The sequence below is a fragment of the Somniosus microcephalus genome, chromosome 2, assembly GCF_052327205.1.
Source record: "Somniosus microcephalus isolate GS21.2 chromosome 2, FLI_Smic_1.0, whole genome shotgun sequence".
In the NCBI taxonomy this organism is placed as follows: domain Eukaryota; kingdom Metazoa; phylum Chordata; class Chondrichthyes; order Squaliformes; family Somniosidae; genus Somniosus; species Somniosus microcephalus.
Genome location: NC_140988.1, coordinates 103,851,862 through 103,878,959, shown reverse-complemented (window position 1 = coordinate 103,878,959; position 27,098 = coordinate 103,851,862). Strand labels below are relative to the sequence as shown.

The 27,098-nt window shown below is 44.9% G+C and overlaps 1 protein-coding gene across 1 annotated transcript in view; it reads right to left on the bottom strand.

The window, feature by feature from the left end:
- The window catches only part of fhdc1 (FH2 domain containing 1), a 90,450-nt gene that overhangs the window by 20,997 nt on the left and 42,355 nt on the right, over nt 1-27,098 (bottom strand). Inside the window, exon 3 of the mRNA XM_086011927.1 lies at nt 18,786-18,888. Within this exon, the coding sequence (XP_085868053.1) occupies nt 18,786-18,888 (103 nt within the window). The remainder of the gene's footprint in view (nt 1-18,785; nt 18,889-27,098) is intronic.

The following is a 27,098-nucleotide window of genomic DNA, read 5'->3' as shown; positions in this document are numbered from 1 at the left end:
CATCATTGAGGATGGGGATATTCATGGAGCCTCCTCCTCCCGTTAGTTGTTTAATTGTCTACCATCATTCACGACTGGATGTGGCAAGACTGCAAAGCTTTGATCTGATCTGTTGGTTGTGAGATCGCTTTGCTGTGTTTATAGCATGCTGCTTCCACTGTTAGCATGTATATAGTCCTGTGTTGCAGCTTCCCCAGGTTGGCACCTCATTTTTAGGTACGCCTGGTGCTGCTCCTGGCATGCTCTTCTGCACACCTCATTGAACCGAGGTCCCCTGGCTTGATGGTGGTAGAGGGATATGTCGGGCCATGAAGTTGCAGATTGTGGCGGAATACAATTCTGCTGCTGCTGATGGCCCACAGCACCTCATGGATGCCCAGTTTTGAGCTGCTAGATCTGTTCTGAATCTATCCCATTTAGCACAGTGGTAATTCCACACAACACGATGGAGGGTGTCCTCAGTGTGAAGATGGGACTTCGACTCCACAAGGACTGCGGTGGTCACTGCTACCAATACTGTCATGGACAGATGCGCCTGAGACAGGTAGATTGCTGAGGACGAGGTCAAGTAGGTTTTTCCCTCATGTTGGTTCTCTCACCACCTGCCGCAAGCCTAGTCTGGTAGCTATGTCCTTCAGGACTCGGCCAGCTCAGTCAATAGTGGTGCTATCGAACCACTTTTGGTGATGGGCATTGAAGTCACCCACCCAGAGTACATTCTGTGCCCTTGCTGCCTCAGTGCTTCTTCCAAGTTGTGTTCAACATGGAGGAATACTGATTCATCAGCTGAGGGAAGGCAGTAGGTGGTAATCAGCAGGAGGTTTCCTTTCCCATGCTTGACCTGAAGCCATGAGACTTCATGTGGTCGAGAGTCAATGTTGAGGACTCCTAGGGCCAATCCTTCCCGACAGTATACCGCTGTGCCACCACCTCTGGTGGGTCTGCCCTGCCGGTGGGACAGGACATACCCAGGGCTGGTGATGGAGGAGTCTGGGACATAGGCTGAAAGGTATGATTCTGTGAGTATGACTATGTCGGTCTGTTGCTTGACTAGACTGTGGGACAGCTCTCCCAATTTTGGCACAAGTCTCCAGATGGTAGTGAGGAGGATTTTGCAGGGTTGACTGGGCTGGGTGTGCCATTATCGTGTCCGAAGCCGGTGCCTAGGTCGATGTCGGGTGGTCCGTCCAGTTTTATTCTTATTATTGTTTTTCGTAGCAGTTGTGTACAACTGAGTGGCTTGCTTGGCCATTTCAGAGAGTAGTTAAGAGTCAACCACATTGTTGTGGGTCTGGAGTCACGTATAGGCCAGGCCAGATAAGAACGACAGATTTTCTTCCCTAAAGGACATTAGTGAACCAGATGGGTGTTTATGACAATCCGATAGTTTCATGGTCACCATTACTGATACCTGTACTAGCTATTTCTTTAGGGTGATCTAACTGAAGTGTTTATGATGATTAAAGGATTTGATGGGGTAGACAGAAAGAAACTATTTCCTCTGATGTGAAGTCCAGAACATGGGGGCATAACCTTAAAATTAGAGATAAGCCATTCAAGGGTCACGTCAGGAAGCACGTCTTCACACAAAGGGTAGTGGGAATCTAGAACCCGCTCCCACAAAGAGCTGCTGAGGCGAGGTCAATTGAAAATTTCCAAACAGATTGATAGATTTTTGTTAGGTAAGGATATTAAGGGGTATGGAACCAAGGCTGGGAAATGGAGTTAAGATACATATCAGTCATGATCTAATTAATTGGTAGAACAGGCTCGAGGGGCTGAATGGCCTACTCCTGTTCCTATCTACAGTTTAATTACAAGCGGCTAGACCACTACAGTTCAGTGTAGCTGTTTGACATGTCATAGGATTATATTCCATTTTGAGTTGCCAGCTCTTTCGGGACTGTGTCAGCTTTTTTGAAACTTTGGTCAGTTTTTGCTAGGTTGACTTGTGGATGTGGATCCTTAATGAACATCCAAACTCTTCGAGTTTTTGCCAACAAGTATTTCCTTACATGGAGGGAAAATCACCCCAACCTAATTATGTATTTCCTTGCAACCACCCATACAGTAGTAATGGCAGAAGCATAGGATAAGATCCTTTAGTGTATGTAATCAGCCAGATATGGTGCAATACATAGGAAGACTGAAAGTGGAGGGGAGGGAGGAAAATAATCAACTACATTACAAAAAAAACATACACGTTGACATGAATCTTGTCATTCATGTGGAAATGACTTATGAAATGATACTGGGCGGCCTGCTGGTGGCACTGTCCAGGGAGAGTACAAATACTCGGGCACGGGTCCAGCTTGCTCAGGACTTTCTTTAACAGGAATTAGTGAAGGACACAACTAGATCTCCATGTTGAAAAACAGTTGATTAAAGCCTTGTTTAATACTCAGACTAAGTGCCTAGTACAGGAAACTTTGTGCTATCCGGCACCGACGGGACCGAGCTGTTGCCGTTCCCTCAAAACTGCCGGGCAAACCAGCGTTAATGTTGAAGCATACGGAGCTATCTGGCAACAAACACTGTTGCTTAGCAACAGCTTCTAAACAGTCGGCCGTACCTTGGAAGCGTCTCTGTCACTTAGCAACAGCTTCAGAGAGACTTTGCAGAGCCTGATTGTTGAAAAAAAAGCCACAAGAAGAAAAAAAACCTAACAAAACGGCTCCTGATTTTTGCCGGTGGCTCGAGTTTGCCGGACATTTAGCCTCCGGATAACACAAAGTTTCCTGTAGTTTTCTTACGTCACACGTACAACAGATTTCTGAGTTATTCAAACATCGGATGCTGATGCCAGCTTGTTTTGAATATACCACACTGTGCGGTGGCATATCATGCTGGTACACCACATGAAGTGATGGAACAATGCAGGGAAAAATCAGAAGAGAGAAAGAGATTCTGGGCCATGCTTGCACACCTCTAAGAAATTGGGTCAGTGAGCCAGCAGCACAGACACAGACCGAGTTGCCACCTGCCACACCTCCCTCACCATGGCACAGAACTTGGGGAGTTTTATTTATAATTAACAGAGGAAGGGGGTTATTTTGGTGAAAGGGTGAAAACAGGCGCTAAGTGGGTGCTATGCTAATAAGACACGTCTGTTTGAAAGTCTGGTTTTAGCCTGCAATTTTGGGGCTAATTGATGATTACCATGACTTAAACGTGCCTGGAGGCGCTAAAACTGACGCCTGCAGGTTTAACACTCAAGGGCTGATTAGAAGCAATTTTCGTACATGTCGTCTCCACTCACCCACTTCCACTGAAGGTGTGGAGTGCACTGGCTGACACAGAATGGAACGTTTGAGGATGGCTTAGGGACTGAGGGAGACGGCGCACAGGTTCGCAGACGCAGTGCTGGAGGTCCTGGTGGAGGAGGTCCAGAGGAGGAGGGATGTCCTGTACCCGCAGGGGGGAAGGAGCCCACAGAGGCAGGTAATGCGGCGGATGTGGGAGGAGATCACCCAGGAAGTAACAGCCAGGAGCCCTGCCCCCAGGACATGGCTCCAGTGACACAAGAAATTTAACAACTTGACACGAGTGGTCACAATATGATCCCATCTCACAAACACATTTCTCAGTAACTGCACCACCAGCATCACAGCCTCTACACACTTCATCATCTAACTATACACTGACATTCATACAAGCCACACTACTGCATCCTTCACAGGCACTACTCACGCCTCAGACACGGCTCTTCAGCCATGTGAGGCATCACACAGACACAAACACACCTGCCAATACACACATTCACAATCACCACTCCTTTTCTTGCAGGACAAGATAGTACATAACAGGTGCCAGCGGGACCTGACCGGAGAGGGGAAGCACGACTGCATGACATCATTCCCCTTGAGGAGGCAGCGCTGGCAGTGATCGGGAGGAGAGTGGCAGATGCCGTGGTCACAGGCAGAGCAGGGGGCAGATTGCCTAGAGGTATGTGGCCACTCCAGCTTCCTTACAGATCCACAAATATTCCTGATCCTTAATCCCCCAAACCTATCCTCACTCACAAGCTTCATATGGTCTCATCACACACATCCTCCTATAGTGGCCACATGCGCTACACCCTAACCCTTCTAGCTTTATCATTGCAGGCTCCCAGGATCAAGATCCACCCCCCAGAGGAAGAGGAGGAGAGCGAGGAAGATGGCATTGCGTCAATCGCTACCACTATCGCAGGCACCAGCTCAGAGATCGGCACCACGCATAACTTAGAGGCTAGTGTAAAACACTGATCCTCACATTGAGATGCACCGGACACTAGTGGGCAGCAGCCACTCCAGGTGGAAAGGACACCACAGGTGCCATCTTGCCAGGGGACAAGCTCGCATACTAGTTCTGCTGTGGAGGAGTCAGATGAGGACCTTGCAGGGCCCAGCTTCAGAAGAAGGCTGACAGGTTGGACAAACCAAATGCTTGGTGCAATGGACAGCCTGCCTGAAAACTTACAGGTTGTGGCTAGGGGGATGGAGGAGTCTGTCTCCAGCTTGGCCCGTGGCTTGACGTGGAGCCTGGAACCCATCCTCTCCAGCGAGGAGAGGCTGGCCAATTCCATCCAACGATCTGTGGAGTCCGACATCACGCAGCGTCTGATGACTGAGGTCACAGCTTCCACTACAGTCATGGCAGCTTCCATGGAACGGCCAAGTGCTGCAATAGAAGCCCAAACAGCTTCCCTTGCACTACTAGCATCTACCATCGAACAACAAAGTGCTGCAATGGAAGCTCAGGCAGCTGCCATGGTGGCTCTGGGCTCCTCAGTTGAAAGGGGCTTACAGCTTGTCTCCGATGCCCAGAGATCACTCCGATGCCCCGGGGTAGTGGCGTGGGAATCATGCAGCAGGAATGTACTGGCCTCTCTCCAGATGCCAGCATTACTGCCTCCCCCGCCACTCCACCTCTGCCCTTGCCTGTCAGACAGGTGGCCCAGACTACTGAAGCCCATGCTGAGCTGGTGCAGTCTGAGGCGGGGCCATCACAGCCCACAGCCTCTCGAGGGTGTCGCAGGAGGACATCTGAACTGCCCTCTTCAGATTCTCAGCAGCCATCCACCTCACCTGCTGCTGCCGCCACTCGAGTTGCACTTCATAGAAATGTAGGAACATAGGAACAGGAGTAGGCCATTTAGCCCCTCGAGCCATTTCTGCCATTCAATGAGATCATAGCTGATCTGTGACCTATCTGCCTTTGCCCCATATCCCTTAATACCTTTGGTTAACAAAAATCTACCATCTCAGATTTAAAATTAAAAATTGACCTAGCATCAATTGCCATTTACGAAAGAGAGTTCCAAACTTCAACTTCACTAAAATGGCAGATGATTTGGAACGGGTAAATTGTCTAACCCTACTGGGTGGTGGTGAGACCAATGTAGAATACAATGGAAAGTTTTTAAGAACAAGATAAAAATGTGGAAAACAAATATATACCCAAGGTCAAAAGAAGGAAGTGTGGTAAGAAAAAACCAAGGTGGCTGACTGGTTATGTACAAAAGACAAATAAGATGTAAACAGAAATGTTTCTATAAATTGAAGGCATTTAATACTCAACCAAACAGAGTTGAGTACAAGGAACAACTAAAGAAAACGAAGGCTGATATTGGATCAGCAAAAAGGCTGATGGAAAAAAGGATTGTAGATAACTGTGGAAGTGATGGGAAAAGCTTTTTCAGTTATGTAAAGAGTCAGAACTGTCAAAGACTATATTGGGCCATTCAAGGATGTTCAAGGACAGATTACAAACGGCTCACTGGGTATAGCGGAAATACTAAATGAGTCTTTGCATCAGTCTTCACCCTTGAAGATGATGCTCGACTATTAGAATTTAATAATGTTACTAATAAAACTAGTAATATTAACATAGATGAACATGCTGTTTTAGATAGAATTAAGAACTTGAAAATAGTTAAGAGTAGTTGGGCCGGTGATATCCACCCAAGGGTCCTCAGGGAGATGGGATATGTGCTGTGCGAACCCCTAGCCTGTATTTTTAAGAGCTCCCTGCACTCTAGAATGGTTCCTATCGACTAGAAGGAGGCTAATGTAGTCCCCATCTTTAAAATAGGTGACAAGACAGACCCGGGTAACTATAGGCCCATTAGTTTAACATCAGTAATAGGTAAGATGCTTGAGGGTATCATTAGGGATGTAATATATGAATGCCTGGATAGAGAGGGACAGATTAGGGACACCCAACATGGCTTCATAAAAAGCAGGTCATGTCTTACAAATCTACTTGTATTTCTGAAGTAGTTTCAAAGTTGGTGGATGAGGGAAGTCCAGTAGACACTGTCTACTTAGACTTCTAAAAAGCTTTTGATAAGGTACCGCACAAGAGGTATGAGAGCGAAGCCTCTGGCATTTGTGGTAATATATTAAGCTGGATTGAGAACTGGCTGGCAGGACGTAGGCAAAAAGTAGTTACAGATGGATTTGGATCTGTTTCGAGACCAGTCACCAGTGGTGTCCTGCAGGGATCAGTGTTGGGGCCATTGCTCTTTACTATTTTTATTAATGATCTGGATGTAGGTGTTGGGGACACAATCTGCAAATTTGCAGATGATACCAAGATCTGTGTGAGTGTTAGGACTGCAGACGATGCTGGTCTGCTTCAGGCAACTTAATGTGTTGGAAAATTGGGCTCATGAGTGGCAAATGATGTATAACTTGGATAAGTGCAGTGTTGAGCCTGTGGGCCGGGCAAAGGCTCAACATTCACACACCCTTCAGGGAAAGGCATTAAAGAAGGTGGAGAGAGAAAGAGATTTGGACATTCTAGTGCATACATCTTTAAAGGTACATGAGCAATGCCATGAAGCGATAGCTAGAGCAAATAGGGTGTTGGGGGTGTATCCACAGGACAATTGAGTATAAGACGAGGTATACTATTCTGTCCTTGCGCAAGACCTTTGTCAGGCTGTACTTGGAATATTGTGTCCAGTTTTGGTCTCCTCACATGGTGGGTGATATTGAGGCTTTGGAAAGGGTGCAGAGGAGGGCCACTAGACTAATTCTGAGTTCAAAGAATTTCAGTTATCAAGATAGGCTAAAAGAGCTGGGACTCTACATTTTAGAGAAGTGTAGACTTAGAGGTGATCTGATTAAGGTTTATAAGATAATGAAGGGAATAGATTGTGTTCCAGTTGACTGTTTGTTTCAATTAAATAGGTTAGGGAGGACCAGGTGTCACAAATTTAAGTTGTATAAGGCCAGATCTAGGTTAGAGGTCAAGAGGTGGTTCTTTTCCCAGAGAATAGTGGACCTCTGGAACAGGCTGCCGTCTCGTGTGGTGGATGCTGATTCGCTGAATTCCTTCAAGCGAGAGCTGGACCTGTTTCTGGCTGGGGCAGAGATCACCTCTTACAGAAGGTAGGTACTGCAGGGAGTTCAGGGCCAGAGTGATCTCCTGGACTAGTTTTGATTGCCTAGATGGGTTGGAGAGGAATTTCCCACATTTTTTCACCCTAAATTGGCCTGGGTTTTTTATCTGCTTTTTGCCTCGATCACATGGTTTCGGGTGGTGTGGAGTGTATATATATTGTGATACACAAGATATCGCAATTGCGTGGGACAGGCTTGATGGACCAGAGGGTCTTTACATGTCATTGTTCGTATGTTCGTAAACTTCTACCACCCTTTGCGTATAGAGGTGTTTCCTAACTTCACTCCTGAAAGTATGTACCCTAGAAGCACTAGAGTAGGCAAGAACACTTATAGGATAGCCACTAAGGGTAAGCACCAGGGTGAATAGTTTGGAAGATTTTCAAGCTCTGCTGGTTATGTCATGTTTTCATTGTTTGTGTTTGCTCTAGATAAAGAGTGAATATGGTAATTGTGTAGTGCTGGAATTGGTGGTCTTTATAGTGTTATTCATGGGGAAGGGGTTGAAAGGATTGAGTGCCGATGGGGGACCCCTAGCAAGATCCCCATGACCAAGCGCTCCCTTTCTCCTGCTGGGTCCTATAAGGTCTCCAATAAGGTCGAGTAGCACAGCACTCACTCTCTTTAGGCGAAGTCCTCAAGGAATTTCCAGGGAAAATGTTGATAAGAGTTGGTAAAATCTTGACAAAGTGTTCCAGAAAGTCTCATAAGAACATTAGAAATAGGAGCAGGAGTAGGCCATTCGAGCCTGCACCACCATTCAATAAGATCATGGCTGATCTTCTACCTCAACTCCACTTTACTGCACTATCCCCATATCCCTTGATTTCCTTAATATCCAAAAATCTATCGAACTCTGCCTTGAATATACTGAACGACTGAGCCTCCACAGCCCTCTGGGGTAGAGAATTCCAAAGATTCACCACCCTCTGAGTGAAGAAATTTCTCCTCATCTCAGTCCTAAATGGCCGACCCCTTATTCTGAGACTGTGACCCCTGGTTCTAGACTCTCCAGCCAGGGGAAACATCTACCCTGTCAAGCCCTGTAAGGATTTTGTGTGTCTCAAAAGTCCTCTTCAAATGCAGTGCAGTCATTCGATCTCCAGCAACAAGTGAACAGTGAAAGCTGAGCATGGCTTTAAGTAGCACTAGAAATCCTCAGCAATGACTTGTTTACTCCTGTTCAGCTGGTCACTGTTAGGAGAGGTCTCTAATTGCAGTGCTAGGCTGCAAAATGGCGTGCAGCCTCTTTAATGAGCGCTAGCAGGCAATTTAATTGCCAATCAGAGCATTAATGATCCTCCGGGCGGCCGTGCCTAGCGTGTACTTCAACTCCTTTACCAAGATCGTGTCTTGTGTTAAATGTGGGCTAAACATTACAACAGTGACTACACGTCAAAAGTACTTCATTGCCTGTAAAGCACTTTGGGACATGCTGAGATCGTGAAAGGCGCTATATAAATGCAAGTCTTTCTTTTTTGGTTTAAACCGGCGTTGCAGCTCAAGAACCATCTTGGCCACCTCGGAGGCTCTTTAGCACCTAAACTAGCTGGGGAAAATTGCCCCTGAAGAGTTTAACTTCAGTTTGTTGGACCATGATGTATTTAGTTAATTGAGCAACAATTTATCATTTTCAAATCAGAAATCAGCATACGCATTTTTGAACAGTATTTAAAAAATTCATTCTTGGGATGTGAGTGACACTGACAAGGCAGGTATTTATTGCCCATCCTTAGTTGCCAATTGAGTGATTGCTCGGCCACTTCAGAGGGAAGTTAAGAGTCAACCACATTGAAGTGGCACTGGAGTCACATATAGGCCAGGCCGGGTAAGGACAGCAGGTTTAATTCTCTAAAGGATATTTGTGAATCAGTTGGTAAGGTAGCATAGTAGTGATGTTACTGGACGAGTAATCCAGAAGGTTTGGACAAATGATCCAGAGGCATGACTTCAAATCCCATCACGGCAGCTGGGGAATTTAAATTCAGTTAATTAAATAAATCTGGGATAAAAAGCTAGCATCAGTAAAGGTGACCATGAAACTACTGGATTGTTGTAAAAACCCATCTGTTTCACTAATGTCCTTTAGGGAAGTAAATTTGCCATCCTTACATGGCCTGGATGTAAACATGTGACTCCAGACCCACAGCACTGTGGCTGACTTTTAACTGCCCTCTGAAATGGCTTAGCAAGCCACTCAGTTGTACCAAACCGCTTCAAAGAAGTAAACTAAGTATAAAACCAGTCGAATAATCCTAGGCACCGGTCACGAGAAAGGCACACCCAGCCCAGTCGACCCTGCAAAGTCCTCCTCACTAATATCTGGGGAGCTGTCCCACAGACTAGTCAAGCAACAGCCTGACATAGTCACTCACAGAATCTTACCTTTCAGCCAATGTCCCAGACTCCTCCATCACTATCCATGTGTATGTCCTGTCCTACTGGCAGGACAGACCTACCAGAGGTGGTGGCACAGCGGTATACAGTCGGGAGGGAGTGGCCCTGGGAGTCCTCAACATTAACTCTGGACCCCAGGAAGTCTCATGGCTTCAGGTGGGGAAGGATGGGCAAGGAAACCTCCCACTGATCACCACCTACCATCCTCCCTCAGATGATGAATCGGTACTCCTCCATGTTGAACACCACTTGGAGGAAGTACTGAGGGCAGCAAGGGCACAGAATGTACTCTGGGTGGGGGACTTCACTGTCCGTCACCAAGAGTGGCTCGATGGCACCACTGCTGACCGAGCTGCCCGAGTACTGAAGGACATAGCTGCCAGTCTGGGCCTGCGACAGGTGGTGAGAGAACCAACACGACGGAAAAACTGACTTGTTCTCACCTGTCACTGATGATGGGTATCCTACTGTCCATGACATTATTGGTAGCAGTGACCACCGCACAGGCCTTGTGGAAACAAAGTCCCGTCTTCACACTGAGGACATCCTCCATCATGTTGTGTGGCACCACCGTGCGAAATGGCATAGATTTAGAACAGATCTAGCAGCTCAAAACTGGGCATCCATGAGGTGCTGTGGGCCATCAGCAGCAGCAGAATTGTATTCCACCACAATCTGTAACCTCATGGCCCGGCATATCCCTCACTCTACCATTACCATCAAGCCAGGGGACCAACTCTGGTTCAATAAGGAGTGTAGAAAAGCAAACCAGGAGCAGCACCAGGCGTACCTAAAAATGAGGTGCCAACCTGGTGAAGCTACAACACAGGACTATATGCATGCTAAACAGCGGAAGCAGCATGCTATAGACAGGGATCCCACAATCAACAGATCAGGTCAAAGCTCTGCAGTCATGCCACATCCAGTCATGAATGGTGGTGGACCATTAAACAACTAACAGGAGGAGGAGGCTCCATGAATATTCCCATCCTCAATGATGGCGGAGACCAGCACATGCGTGCCAAAGACAAGGCTGAAGCCTTCGCAACCATCTTCAGCCAGAAGTGCCAAGTGGATGGTCCATCTCGGCCTCCTCCTGAGGTCCCCACCATCACAGAAGCCAGTCTTCAGCCATTTTGACTCACTCCATGTAGTATCAAGAAATGGCTGAGCGTCCCAACAACATCCCGGCTGTCATGCTGAAGACTTGTGCTCCAGAACTAGCCACACCTCTAGCCAAGCTGTTTCAGTACAGCTACAACACTAGCATCTACCCAACAATGTGGAAAATTGCCCAGGTATCCCCTGTCCACGAAAAGCAGGAGAAATCCAATCTAGCCAATTACCACTCCATCAGTCTACTCTCAATCATCAGCAAAGTAATGGAAGGTGTCGTCGACAGTGCTATCAAGTGGCATTTACTCACCAATGTTCAGTTTGGGTTCCGCCCGGACCACTCGGCTCCAGCCCTAGTCCAAACATGGACAAAAAAACCTTAATTCCAGAGGTGAGGTGAGTGTTACTGCCTTGACATCAAGGCAGCATTTGACCGAGTGTGGCATCAAGGAGCCCTAATAAAACTGAAGTCAATGGGAATCGGTGGCGGGGGGGGGGGGAAACTCTCCACTGGCTGAAGTCATACCTAGCACAAAGGAAGATGGTTGTGGTTGTTGGCGGCCATTCATCTCAGCCCCAGGACATTGCTGCCCAAGTTCCTCAGGGCAGTGTCCTAGGCCCAACCATCTTCAGCTGCTTCATCAATCACCTTCCCTCCATCATAAGGTCAGAAGTGGGGATGTTCGCTGATTGATTGCACAGTGTTCAGTTCCATTCGCAATGCCTCAGATAATGAAGCAGTCTATGCTCGCATGTAGCAAGATAAGTGGCAAGTAACATTCGTGCCACACAAGTGTCAGGCAATGACCATCTCCAACAAGAGAGTCTAACCACTGCCCCTTGACATTCAATTTAATTCAATTCAATTTTATTTGTCATATATGCAGCAGACGTGTGTACTGCACAATGAAATGTTGATTTTTACGAGTCCTCCCAACATTGGAATAAATATGGCATAACAATGATAAAATACTAATAGAAATACAGTAATAATAAGTAAAACAACAGTAATAAATAATAATAAATTATACGTTCATGAGTCTTATGGCCTGGGGGTAGAAGCTGTTTCGAAACCTGCTGGTACGAGACTGTATGCTTCGGTATCTCTTACCGGACGGGAGCAGGGCAAAGAGGTTGTGGCTGGAGTGGCTCGCGTCTTTAAAGATTCTCAGGGCCTTCCCCCGGCACCTCTCGGGGTAGATATCCTGGACAGCAGGTAATTTAATTCCTATAGTATGTTGTGCAGCTTTCACCACCATCTGTAGAGCCTTGCGGTCTGTGGCGGTGCAGTTGCCATACCAGGTAGTGATGCAGCCGGACAGGATACTCTCGATGGTGCACCGGTAGAAATTGGTGAGAATCTGGGGGGCCATTCCAAAGTTCTTCAGTCTCCTGAGGAAGAACAGGTGTTGGCATGCCTTCTTCATTACGACGTCGATGTGATGTGACCACGTTAAGTCCTCCGTAATGAATACACCCAGGAATTTGAAGCTGCTGACCCTCTCCACCTCAGCCCCTTCGATGTAGATTGGGGTGTGTCCCTCCCCCTGCCGCTTCCTGTAGTCCACGATCATTTCCTTTGTTTTGCTTATGTTGAGGGAGAGGTTGTTGTACTTGCACCATTCTGCTAGAGCTCTTACCTCCTCCCTGTAGCCTGTCTCGTCGCCATCTGTGATCAGGCCTACAACGGTAGTGTCATCAGCAAACTTGATGATGGAGTTGGAGTTGTGCGTGGCCACGCAATCGTGAGTAAACAGGGAGTACAGAAGGGGGCTGAGCACACAACTCTGGGGAGCTCCCGTGTTCAGGGTCAGTGTTGAGGAGGTGTTACTGCCTATTTTCACCACCTGGGGTCTGCCCGTCAGGAAGTCCAGGATCCAGTTGCATAGGGAGGTGTTAAGTCCTAGCTCACTGAGCTTGTTGACAATTCAACGTTACTACCATTGCCAAATCCCCCACCATCAACATCCTGGGGGTCACCATTGACCAGAAACTTAACTGGACAAGGCACATAAATACTGTGGCTACAAGAGCAGATCAGAGGCTGGGTATTCTACGGCGAGTGACTCACCTCCTGACTCCCCAAAGCCTTTCTAAGGCGCAAGTCAGGAGTGTGATGGAATACTCTCCACTTGCCTGGATGAGTGCAGCTCCAACAACACTCAAGAAACTCGACACTATCCAGGACAAAGCAGCCCGCTTGATTGACACCCCATCCACCACTTTAAACATTCACTCTCTCCACTACCGGCACACCGTGGCTGCAGTGTGTACCATCTACAAGATGCTCTGCAGCAACTCGCCAAGACTTCCTCGGCAGCACCTCCCAAACCCGCGACCTCTACCGCCTTGAAGGACAAGGGCAGCAGGCGCATGGGAACACCACCACCTCCAAGTTCCCCTCCAAGTCACACATCATCCTGACTTGGAAATATATCACTGTTCCTTCATCGGCACTGGGTCAAAATTCCTCCCTAACAGCACTGTTGGAGTACCTTCACCACAAGGACTGCAGCAGTTCAAGAAGGCAGCTCACCACCACCTTCTCAAGGACAATTAGGAATGGGCAATAAATGCTGGCCTTGCCAGCTACGCCCATATCCCATAAACAAATAAACAAAGGTTGGGTTTTTAACGTCAATCCAATCGCTTCATGGTCACTTTTACTGATACCAGTTTGCAGCACTCTATATTTATGTAAGAAATAAACATTCCAATTTTCTGAATCTAGTCTCAACAAACTCGGTAAACAGTAATTAGAGGCCCAAATACAAGGGGAGAGAGAAACTTAAATACTCGTGAGTCAGAAATTATAGCGCAAGATTAGTATGCAAGTAGCTCAAACACAACACAAGTTTAAAAACTGGAATAGGCGTCGAATTTCCTCTGATCCCACTCCACCATTTTAAACATGCAGGGACTTCCCAACCAGTTGCACCCCTGACCTTGTTCCACTTCCCAGGATCAGGAGCATTTAAATATTTCGGGTAGGCGCGCATCTCAGGCGGGGGGAGAAAACTCGCTGTGGTGCTTACTGCCCCGTTCCCCCTAATGATTTTTATTTTAAAAGTGCCCCATTTTTTATATAGGTTAGTTTCTGTACTGTAATCAATTGCCGTTTAAATTTTAAATACAGGAAACCTTTCACAATACTGGATGAGTGGATAGCACAAAGTGTCCCTTTTGCCCAGCATTTCAGGGAAGTACAGTATCAGATGTATTTTCCTCATTTGCATGTTCCATGATACAACAACAACAGTACCTGTAGCTTGTACTTAATGTAGTAAAATGTCTCAAGACGTTATCAAACAAAACAGGAGTGTTATCAAACAAAATCTGACACTGAGCCACATAAGGACATATTAGGGCAGATGAGGTAGCTTTTAAGGAGCGTCTTAAAGGAGAAAAGAGAGGTAGAGAGGCAGAGCGGTTTAGGGAGGGAATTGTAGAGCTTAGGGCCCAGGCAGCTGAAGGCACAGCCGCCAATGGTGGAGCGATTTAAAATCGGGGATGCGCTAGAGGCCAGAATTGGAGGAGTGCAAAGATCTCAGAGGGTTGTAAGTTACAGAGAAAAGGAGGGGCGAGGCCATGGAGGGATTTGAAAACAAGGATGAGAATTTTAAAATCGAGGTGTTGCTTAATCGGGATCCAATGTAGGTCAACGAGCACAGGGTTGATGGGTGAACTTGGGCAGGTGTATTATGCAACCATTCCAAAATCCAGAGGAAATTTTCATGGGTGAGAAAAGGGGGAGGAAGCAGGTCCTATCCCAAATTCTGTCCCTACTCACCCAAATTATGGCATTTTCACAACAAAAGTGGGAGAGGAAATACGAAGCCACAATCTCTACATGAAACTGCAAATTCAATTTCAATTGCTAAAATTTTTGCTCACTTTCAGCTGTAGTGGATTCCCCATGGTTTAGCTTACAGGCTTTTAGAAGTCACTGCAATTATACAATTTTCTTTCATATACATTAGAAAAACGGTTGCAAAGAAAAGAGAGAAAGGAGTCACCTAAATTTCTGCATCATTGCTTCGCATTTTAATTTATATTTGAGGAAGATCTTCTAGGATGAATGAATTTTATGTTCCTAATTTAAAATGCTGGTTAAATCAGTGGAATAGAATGAAATTCAATACCGTACATGTGATAGATAGGAGGTGTCAAAAGCAGAGGTCAGTGTTACAGTATGTGTGAGGTGAAATATCCTTGACCTACACACTTTCCAGGAGGAATAGATATGCATGCGTGTCAGAGCTGTGTTGCTGGAGCAGAAGAACGCTGGGTTAAAGGAACAACTGGCGACACTCCACAACATACGGGGAGGAAAGGTTTCTAGCAGACACCTTCTAGAAGGTGATCACCTCACAGATAGCGAGAAATAGTGAACTAGGGGGAGAGAAGTGGGTGACCAACTACAGGGGTAGGAGGAAGAGACAAGGAGGAACAGGTACAGGGAAACCCTGTGGTTCTAGACTTGTCCATATACAGTTCTTGACACCTATGATGAGGACAAAGGTGGAGGCACAGGGGGCAACACCATAGCACAGTGCAGCAAGGATTACCCATGGGGAAAAGAGAGATACCAGCCATGAGATTCAATAATTAGGGGAATAGACAGTCTGTTTAACAGCCTTTACCGTCAGTCCCGAATGGCAAGCTACATCTCAGGTGCCAGAGTAGGAGACACAACAGAATGGCTGGAAAAACCACTGAAAGGGGAGGGAAGCCGGGCAGAAATTGTGGTTCACGTACAAACCAATGGCATAGGAAAGAGTAGAATGAAGGCTTTTGAGATAGAGAATGTAGAGTTAGATTTTAGACTAAAGTGCAAGAATCAAAAGTAGTAATCTCAGGGTTACCCTCAGTGCAACACAGAACAAGTTAGGGAGAAACAGATTAGATATATCAATGTGTGGCTAAAAGGTTGCATGGAAGGGAGGACTTCAGTTTCCCAGGACATTGGAACAAGTTCTGGGGCAGGGGACATTCTACAGATGGGACAAGCTTCACCTGAATAGGGACAGTGCCAATATCCTTACAGAAAGGGTAAATAAGGTAGTGGGAGAGGATTTGAACTAATGGGGTGGGGGAGGGGGGGGGGAAACAGAGTAGACCTAGAAAGTTTGGAAAACAAAATGTGATGGAGCTGGAAAAGAGAAGCTGGATGTCACGGTACAGAGCAGCCTGGTAGAGAATAGTTCCAAAACAAACACTAATTTAGCAGGTTAGGGTACGAAGTATAAGGATATGACTACACAAGGAAATAATCAATAAATTCATTTAGGAAGTGGGGGACATGGAAGTCCTGGCTGGAGAGGGAGGCATCACAGAGACCTGGTTCAACAATAACATGGGCAAGGTAAACATACGGGGATACAGATTAATTCACTGAGATGGAAAAGACAAACTGGGAGGAGTACAGCCCTTTTGTGAAAGAGAATTACGGGTAAAAATTTCTAGGTATGCCAGAAGCAGGTGCATCAAAATTTTTACACCTTGGTTATAATAGAGGTGGACCTATCTGGTCTGACTGTTGATAAATTTGAAACCCTGTAGCCAGAGCAGAGACACATGGAGAAGGAAATTAACTATAAGCATCTACTGTAGAACAGCAGGTCAGGAGGATGGTTTGGATCAATGTCCTTGTAGTCAAATAAGGGAAGTGTGCATATGAATAGCAGTTGTTATGGATGATTTCAATTTGCCAGAGATAAATTGGGAAATCTATAAAGGATGCAGTATCAGTGCAAACATGGACACAGTATTAGATTGTTACATGGAGCAATAGCAGTGCTGTTATTAGATCTGCAATTAAATAACAACTAGGAGATGGTAGAGCAGGTCAGAATCGGTGACCACAATATGGAGAGTTTATGGTTAGGCTTATGATGGAAAGGGAGTGAGTACAATAGAAACATCTAACTTTAGAAAGGCAGATTTTGAGAGGATGAGGGGTGACCTCTGAAACTGGACTTGACATCATTATTAGAAGGGAAAATCATGGAAGAAAAATGGATCATGTTTAGAAATATTATAGGGTACAGAACAGATACATATCAGTTGGGAAGAAGGGTAATTGGTGGGGGGGGGGGTGCGGTTAAACAATGTGAGCAACAATGGAAATAATGTGCAAAATAATGAGATTGTTCCAAAAGTATAAAGTTACAGGTAACACTGTACACTGAAATGAATATAAAAACAAGGTAATTAAGGTTAAGAGTCTGTTCAAGAGAGCTAAAATAGAAAATGAGGTTAGGAAAGCACAAAATATTAAAAGAAATGTCAAGTATTTTGACAAGTATATTCATAGTAAACTGATGGGCTATTGCAAGATCTGAAAGGCAACAAAGGCAACATGAGCTCTCCCCAGCACGGAATTTTCTGGTGGGATGGGGATGGCAGAGAAAAACAAAATAGAAATTTCAGATATCGCAGTCACAGATAGGCTGAGGAAGTTTAAAGGAAGATCCAGCACCATATCTAGGTGAACTTCATAGAATACTTGAAGAACTGGCTAAGAAGGTAACGGAGATTAAAAAACTGTTCAGGAAAGCTAAAATAGAAAATGAGATTAGGAAAGCAGGAAATATTAAAAGCAATGTCAAGTATTTCAATATGTATATTCACTAAGGTGTTGCCACTATCTTTAGGGAATCACCAACACTGGGAGTAGTGTCTGAGATTTAAAAAATAGCTAACATAGCACTAATCTTTAAAAAGGGACAACCATAAAACTACAGGCCAGTGAGCCTGCCATCTTTTTGTTGGTAAAGTATTAGAAGATATCCTCGAAGAGGGAATATTGAAACATCTAAACAGAGAGAATCAGTGGGTTTCTGCGAGGTTGGACTTGCCTAAAAAAGTTCAATGGAATTCTTTGAGAAAATGACAAATCTTGCTGACAACAGATATTCTGTTGATTTGAGTTTGGGCAATGTTTCTGAAACCATGGCACACAAGCGATTAGTTATCAAAGTAGGAAGGTCTGAAATAGGAGGAACACTGCTGAAGTGGATCAAAAGTTGGCTAAACCAGAGAAAGCAAAGGATAGCTGTGGTCAGAGCTGTGTAGAAAAAAAAAGAAAGACTTGCATTTATATAGCGCCTTTCACGATCTCAGGACATCCCAAAGTGCTTTACAGCCAATAAAGTACTGTTGTAATGTAGGAAATGCGGCAGCCAATTTTGTGCACCCAAGGTCCCATAAACGGCAATGTGATAATGAACAGATAATTTTTTTTTTAATAATGTTGGTTGAAGAATAAATATTGGCCAGGACAACAAGGAGAACTCCCCTACTCTTCTTCAAAATAGTGCCATGGGACCTTTTAAACCCACCTGAAAGGGCAGACGGGGTCTTGGTTTAAGGTCTCATTCGAAAGATGGCACCGCCGGCAGTGCAGCATTCCATTAGTACTGCGCTGGGAGTGTCAGCGAGGATTTTGTGCTCAAGTCGCTGGAGTGGGATTGAACCCACAATATTCTGACTCAGGGGCGAGAGTACTACCCACCGAGCCACTGCTGACACTGGCAGACATGGTAAGGGGCTACTAGCGGGGTGCCAGAGGGATCATTTGCTTTTTTTTTAGTCATTCATGGGATGTGGCTGTCACTGGCAAGGCCAGCATTTATTGCCCATCTCTAATTGCTCTCGAGAAGGTGGTGGTGAGCCGCAAAGGCAGATAGTACGCAAAAAGAAAGAATTGGTTAGATATTTGAGGGAGTGGGGGATTGAGGAATGTCAGTTGGTGGCATTGGATAAATAGAATGCTTAGTCTTTTCAGGTCCTGTACCTTCCCATGTTCTTAAACCAATTAATCATTCAGACTCATTCTCGTTATTGAGAAGCATAAGAGTTATTGCTGGCAAGTCTGACCTCTGCTGCCTCTGGTAATATTTTGAGAAGCTCACGCAGTTTTTCAGATCCATAAGCCTCGCTCCTTCCTGACCGAATATCTTCAATGATGCACTGATTTGACCTTAAATCACAAGAGAACAACCATTAGTGTCTTGCTGATGTGCACTTACTATAGAAGATTCTAAAGAATGATTTCATCCCAACTTTCCAATTATTGGTATCACTAGGGGCACAGCATAGTGCTGTGAAAATAGATGGGCTTGTGAAATTTTTAAATTCTGTCCACTTGAACTGTGAAAACATGAATTAATACAATTATAGATTTTATCCTTCTATAAACTTGGGTTGTGCCTGGTGAGATCATTCTGAGTTCTGTAACACTAGAGCAAAGTACTGCAAGTTACACAACTCTCATTGGCAGCAGTCCTGGCGGAAGCAATTTGAGGTGATGAATTGAGTCAATACACAAGCTGTATATTGACTTTTCTCTAGAACAAACTGGTACTAATGTGCTAAATATGCCTTGTGGCAACACTGCTTGCAGTGCTGTAAATTTACTTTGCAACCTACAAGTATTCTCATGACACCTGCAATTAGCTGTTATGTGTATCATGAGAACTGGAGGGGATGAGGGGAGATGTCCTCCCTCAATTCCTTTTTTGGCAGGGGTTCTGCCTGTACAAATTGCAAAGTTTTTCAGTGAAGCTCTCAATCTCTATTGATGGTTGTGCCTCTGACTTAAATAACTAGATCATGTTTCTACAAAGGCAACATATTTTAAATCATAACATGTACTGCAGCAACACAAAAACACACACACAAGAAAAAATATATATTTATATAAGAAGCACAAATTAAACATTCAATAAAGTATTTCGGTTGGATGAATTATTCTTCATCAATGCGCTGGGCGTGATTTACTCCATACACAGAGTCCCTGATGATGATAACAATTATATCAAAAACAAGTTAAGACAGGGTTTTTCAAATAAACTTTAAAAAAATTGCAGCTCCAGATTTGGGGTGGGGGGGCTGCACAGAGAAGACAATTACTTTGAAGAATGTAGTGAGGCTGGCGCCATCTGCTCGTCACAGTGCCTGAAGTGAAAGGAAATTCATCCGAAAACATCTATCAGTTCAGTAAATTATTAGTGGTAGTGTCTGAGGAATTCCCTCGTGTTCCAACCCCCAATCAGCAAACACCTTTCTTTGTCTTTTATTTAGAAATGCGTATGAAGAATTTCTCTTAATTTAAAAAAAAACTATAATTTTTCCAATTGTCCAGTTCTCATTTTTTAAAGCAGTATAGTAAAACCTGCACTTCCCCACTATCTGACCTCATTGCTGATAAAATTTTACATTAATTGCAATGGCAGCAAGCCTGTAACTAGGGTTCATCTGTCCAATCAGGCTGCAACCACTTAACTTGTCGTTCACCCCCAACCCCCAACCCCCACCCCACAACCCTGCTGCATTCTCAGAGCAAGAGTAGTCTGGTCTCGGGGCCCAGGATTAGATTACCGACTGATGTTTTTGCATGGTCTGAAAAAGGGATGGGGAAAAGATTAATAAAAACAAGAATATATACTCTCACACAAAAAACAATTTTATTATAGGGTGGATGATTTTTTTATATATATGTTACTTTACTTATTTCATTCCAACTGTTATACTGCTGACTGTTGCTGTGGCAACGTGACCAGCAGACGCAGAAATTTACAATGGGGGATGACTGAGGCATTGAAACTCATTGCAATTAGTGAAGCTCTTCAACCTCACTGGCCCAATGTTAACAGTTGAAATTAACAGGCATGGACATTTAAAACTGGTGGAGTTAGGTTTTCCTGTTTGATATGTGCTATAAAATATCAACTTCTAAAGAAAGATTCAATAATGTTTTTCTCAGAATTAAATTTTCTTCCCCTATACAAATCAAATCTCACAGCACTGTATGGGTTCAAACATGTGCCTTCCTGGTCTGAATTTCCAAAGAATTATTTTTCACACTGGTTGGTTCAGGCCCAGCAGTGGCTAATAGCTGCCAATCAAAATCTAACACTCTGCCCTGCCATTGCTTGCCAGACTCACAACATGTTAAAGGGTCCTACACGGTCATTTTAGCCCATCAAAATCTCTCCATTCAAGGGAATGCAAAACCCTCAGTAGATCATTTTTGCATTTATTATCATCAAAAAACAGCAATGTAGAAATGTCGATGTTTTATTTGTACTGCTGCTCGAGGAGGAAAATTCCACCTCACAGGGAGATTTAAAAAAAAAAATGATTTATTAGAATCAATTTTCAAAATCACATCTATAATCTGACACCGACAAAAATACATCAATTGCTCACAAACACACAAAATAACAATAAGAAGGGCCAAAGTGATGAAATATATATCCCACTATTTCTCGGGAAAGTCTGCCTCACTTTCAACATTCTCATTGTAGAATTATTGCCATCTTAATCATAGAAAATTAGTGAATTACTGCAGCACAATAATTCTGCGTGTCCTTATAAATAATGCCATTGTGGGTTCTTTCATCTCTAAAATGTGATATAATTTCTATGACCGATAATAAATCAAACACAGATTACACGGGGTGTTTTGGTGTCCATCAAACACTCATTTGTAATGGATCAGTATTTCTCTTTCTGCAGGTAACTCCTGGGATAATGTTACTGCAGTATACTCGCTTCATGATAGAGGTACATTTTCTTTCTCTTTCCATCCCTCTTCTCCTTATGATCAAGATACAGTTCCATGTGTATCAGCAATTTTCTGGTATTGTAAGTGTCAGGTTGGCTCATTTGCCTTCGAGTTAGGTCATTTAAGTCTCGCTTGAATATTCCTGCACATAACTTAGGCTGACATGTAATGCAATATTGGGAGACTGGCGTTATTGAAGGTGCTGCCTTTTAGAGGTGTTAAACCGAGATCTTGTCTACCCGTTCTGGTGGCTCAGGTATATGTTAAAAGATTCTATTGGTGACATATTCCTCAACCAACACCACCACAAAAAACATTAATTGGTCATTCATCTTGTTGTTTGTGGGATCTTGCTGTGTGCAAATTGGCTCCTGCATTTGCCTACATAACAACAGTGGCTGCACTTCAAAAATAATTAATTGGCTATGAAATGCTTTGGGATATCCTGAGGATGTGATAAGTTGCGATTTAAATGCAATATTTTTTCTTATCTCGCCCAAGTAGATTATTCTTCATGTGTAAGCCTAGACATTCAGGAGCCGTGACTATTTGACTGAATTGGGCATAACAGCTGAGTGTCATGCTGCTCACACTGGACATCAGCAGGCACACTTTCAAATATGGTCAATGACTTAGATCAACTAACTCAACACTGACCTGGAGCCTAACCTAGCAGTATCCTAGTCTGCTGCCTCGTGTTATGCTGGACCATACTGTTTAACCCACTAGATCTTTTGGGAATGAGTTGTATTTTTCATTTGCTTTCTGTCACAGGTTGCTCTAGTTCTTCACTGGTAATCCTACTAAGAGTCTCACTGGCCCCAAGACCACTGTGAATGAATCTATTCCATAGAGATCACTGCCAGGAGTCTCAGCAAGAATGACCAGAGACTAACAATGAAAATATAGGGGGAGAAATTTGGTTGCTTTGCGCCTCCCGTTAGCGCCCTAAGAGGGAGTTAGTGGGGCGCAAAACAACTAGCGCCCGGGCACGGCGATGTTTGTGCCGCTTGCGAAATTGACCAGACATTTTGCAGCGGCGCTAAACATTACCTCCACGATCTCCTGCGCCCGCAGATCGTGATGTCAGCCAAGTGTGCAACGCCCCGGTAGTGCCCCGGACCGGATATTGAGTGGTGCCCCCTGCCTTTCCGCCTGCCGCTAGCAACAACAGGTTGAGGGGAGCGTTTTGCAATCGGGAAGGGACTGGGGGAGCGCTATTTAAAGGCGGTCGCTTCCTGCTTTTTTTTGTCGCCGACATTTTTGCACCACACGTTCTGAGAGAGAGAGAGACTTCTGGAGAGATTCAACGCTGTGTGAAGGAGTTTTGGGTACTGAGCAGTGCTTTGCAGGTTCATTTTGATTTGACCTTCCTTGCATCGATTTAGAAGAGACTATGGGGGCTGCACTCTGAGCTCTTTCCCTGGACCTCTCCATTGTTCTTTCCAGCAGAATTGTTGATGTGCAGGTCTCTCCAGGCCGAGATTCAAGGCTGCAATGAGCAGGATGTGGATGGAGAGCAAGATCGACCCTCCCCTTTAAGAACTGGCCGGCGCCAGTGTGTCTGTGTTCCATTGCTGACTGACATCACATGAGCTTCACCAGTGCTCTGAGGTAGTGCCTCGCTCCTCGGCGTTAGCGCCTTAAGAGAGGTGTGTAGCACCTGATTTAGCGCTCCAATCACCTCCAGGGGCGATAGAAGCCAAGTTTGCAGTCGGAGGCGATAATTAGCGCCAGGCGCTAAACTTTGTGCCCGGCCGACAACTGCGCCCCAAACGGGGCGATACCGAATTTCTCCCCCTAAAACTCTACAACAATAGCACTATAACCCACTTACAACTATGTACTAGTCGAAAGGGAAAAGATTAATATGAAAGACGTGTTCACTGCAGTCTGGGATGGAGCTTGTCACATGCTACCATGCTGCAGATCTGCCACTTAGTGTGCCCGTGATCCTCTCTGTGTACAGCTGCTTCAAGTATGTCAAATAACACATTATGCCTCTCTTGAGTCACTCTGTTGAAAATTAAGTCAGTTATTTAAAAAAAATAAAGACTTTCTACTCAAGGAAAAATGTTCTTGTGAAGAAGGAATGTAACATTGTATAGGAACTACTTCCAGATAACCTTACGCAGTATCCCAGATCGAAGATCTATTTTTCCCCGTATGAATAATTATAACAGGATTAATATGTTGAATTCTAAAGTTAAAAAACACAATAATAATCCCTAGAAATTAAAATGTTTTTCAAAAGAGTATTTATATTATGGCCACCCTCAAATGTTTTCAGGCCTGTGACCAGGGGTGGGCCCCACTACTATCAATCACTTAACTAGTCCTTCTCAAGCTCAGATTGTCTGCCTCTATATTGAGACAAGCAAACATGCTCAGTCAGAAAGCACTGGGGGAGAAATTGCCTGCATTGCGCCTGGTTTTGGGCACAAAATAAATGTTGCAGGGACGAATTACATGCTGGGGTGTCTCAGGCTTGATCTTGCCCGGAAGTGCGGCAGTCGCCGTATTGGCCTGGGCGGCTTTGAGTCGTCCCAGGCGGCCGCCTGACCAGAGCGCTGAAGCAATTGCCATGTATAAATAAGGGTCCTTCACTTTTAGCGTAACTGTATTGTGGGAAAACCGGTTCTGTGGGTTCCTAGACCTGCCTGCTGATTTTTGGTGCTAACTGTCGGCAGGCAGGCGGCATCAGCAATATTTAAAGGGATCCTTAGCTGCACTCGGGTAAGTTGTTTTAGGCTGCTTCTGGGCTTGGAGGGGTTTTTTTCTTTCTGTGGCCGTGATATTTTAGCAGAAAAGTTCTGCCAAGAGACTTTTTGGGGCGATAGCACTTTGTTTGTGCGAGGGCTTCAGCTGTTTATTGTGGTAAAATGAATGTTTTGCCAGGTCTGCCTTTGGGGCTGCTGCAGGATCAGGATCAGGAGCAGGAGCAAGACAGCGGAGACCTGCTGCTACTGGCACAAGTGGGCGAAGGAGGCCAGGGCTCAGGAGACCAATACAGCACACAGGTCTTCCGCAGCAGGATCTCCTACCTCAGCTGCAGTGAGAAGCAGTGTGCCCGGTGCCTCCGCCTAACCAGGGAGGCCGTGAGTGAACGGTGCCACCTGTTGCAGCAACAACTGGAGCCCAGCAGCAGGGTGTGCATAGACAGCACTGCTTTAGGCTTTTAGGGGTAACTGTGGCTCTCAATTTCTATGCCTCAGGGTCACCAGGCTGCAACAGATGACATCAGCCATATCAGTCAATTTACAGTGTGCATAAGGCAGGGAACAAAGCAAGAGGAACAACTTCGCCAACTTCCCTATGAAGGCTGCCAAGCAACAGAAGAGAGCGCTGAGATTAGTTCGAATTGCTGGCTTGCTAGAAGTCCAGAAAATAAACAGCGTGAGGAGTGCTGGCAGCTCGCCATATTAGAATGAGGCACGCGCTTCAATCTTGCCCTTGCTGATGTCATCAGGTGCGCATTTACAACACATCACCAATTTTGCGCTGATTCCCACTGATAACTGAATTCCTCAGTCACTGTTTCACTCTACTAATAAAATGTGTTTAAAAGTCACTAGTATTTTGTATTGTTCGGTATTTTTAACCATCACAGACAAACACACACACTCAGGAATGTTGGCGGGGGGGGGAGGCATGGCTAGGATTGTCCAGTCTTACATTCAGGTCGTAAATCCTGTCCCTTCCGGCATTCACTGAGTATTTGGCTGCAAGAGTGGCAGCCAATAAAGTCACAGGGGTGCAGGAATGGAATTCTTAATCCAATGCAGGAATTAGGCAACAGACTCAACAACCAAGAAAAATGGCAAAACAGAAATTAAGTTTTGTGAAGGAGGAGAGAGGGGGAAAAGGAAGGTTGAGATGGGAATAGGGCCGTTAAGGGACAGACAGGACAATACCACAGGTAAAGATAGAGAAATGGCAGAAATATTAAATCATTATTTCGCTTCGGTATTTACCAGGGAAATAGAACAGGTGGACATGACATTGGATGATGAGATAAGTGCATTTAAAATTTCAGAAGGGGATATATTAAATAAACTAATCAAACTCAAAGAGGATAAAACCCCTGGTCCGGATGGATTACATCCATGCATTTTAAAAGAATCTAGGGAAGAGATAGCAGAGGCATTACTACACATACTTAATAATTCATTAGGAGAGTGTAGTGGCAGAGGACTGGCAGACAGTTAACATCATACCTATATTTAAGAAGAGGGATAGAACATGTCCAGGGAATTATGGACCAGTCAGCTTAACATCAGTGGTAGGAAAAATAAAGGAGAGAATAGAAGAACATCTAGAAATGAGAAGTATAATAATGAATAGTCAGCGTGGATTTCAAAAGGGAAAATCTTGCTTGGCCAACCATATTGAATTTTTTGAAGAGGTAACAGAGAGAATAGACAATGGTAATGCAGATGTAATTTATCTAGATTTTCAAAAGGCCTTCGATAAGGTACCCCATAATAGACTAATGAATAAGGTCAGAGATTGCGGAGTCAGGGGGCAAGTAGCAGAATGGATTGCTAGCTGACTTCAAGACAGAAAGCAGAGAGTGGAAGTAAAGGGTAGCTATTCACAGTGGCAGAAGGTGGGTAGTGGTGTTCCACAAGGGTCAGTGCTGGGACCAACGCTGTTCACAATTTACATTAACGATTTAGACTTTGGAATCAAAAACACAATTTCTAAATTTGCGGATATACCAAATTGTGGGGGATAGTCAATACAGAGGAGGACTGCAACAAATTACAGGAGGAGATTAATAACCTTGCAGAATGGGCAAACAATTGGCAAATGAAGTTCAACACAGATAAATGTGAGGTATTACATTTTGGTAGGAAGAATAGGGAGGTCACTTATCACTTGTTACCGGCCAATTAACAGGAAGTGGGTCTAATGACGTCATTTGATGATGCATCATCAGTCGGTTTACTTAAAGGGACCACATCCACATGGGGTTTGACAGTACTTCTGTCAGTGTTTGACAGCATTGAGGTGCTGCAAACACTGACAATCACTGCACAAAGGTGAACGCTTGCACCCAGGCTCTCCAATGACTCCCTCCATATCCTTATGGAGGGAGTCACAGCACGCAAGTAGGTTCTCTTCCCTTCCAAGGGGGGAAGAGACCTTCCCAGGACACCAACTTACCTTGTACCTCCACCCAACCCTCTCTAGCTACATTATCACTTCCCCATCTCACTAGCCACCCCTCATACTCACTCTCATCCTACTGCAAGCATACCAACTAACAACACACAAGGTTAGGCACTTGAGAGGTTTAGCCAATGTTCATGTGAAGTTTCTGTTAATGTGTTGTCATACAGTGAAATCTATATTTTCAACATTTCACCTTATTGGACAGACCTTGAGAGATGTCTTACTGAGATCCAGTAAATGTTGAGACATAACTCCCCACCGCCTCCCCCCACTATAGTGATAAGTGTGCATGGAACAGCTTGGACATTAAAGGGATGTTTTACGGTGCTGGTGTGGGATGGTGTCAACCTGGCGCATCATGTGGCAGCCAGGGTTTACAGCGTCAAGTGAAGTAAATCTGGCCACGGTGATGCCATCGCTGGCCTCCTGGGCAGCAATGTTGT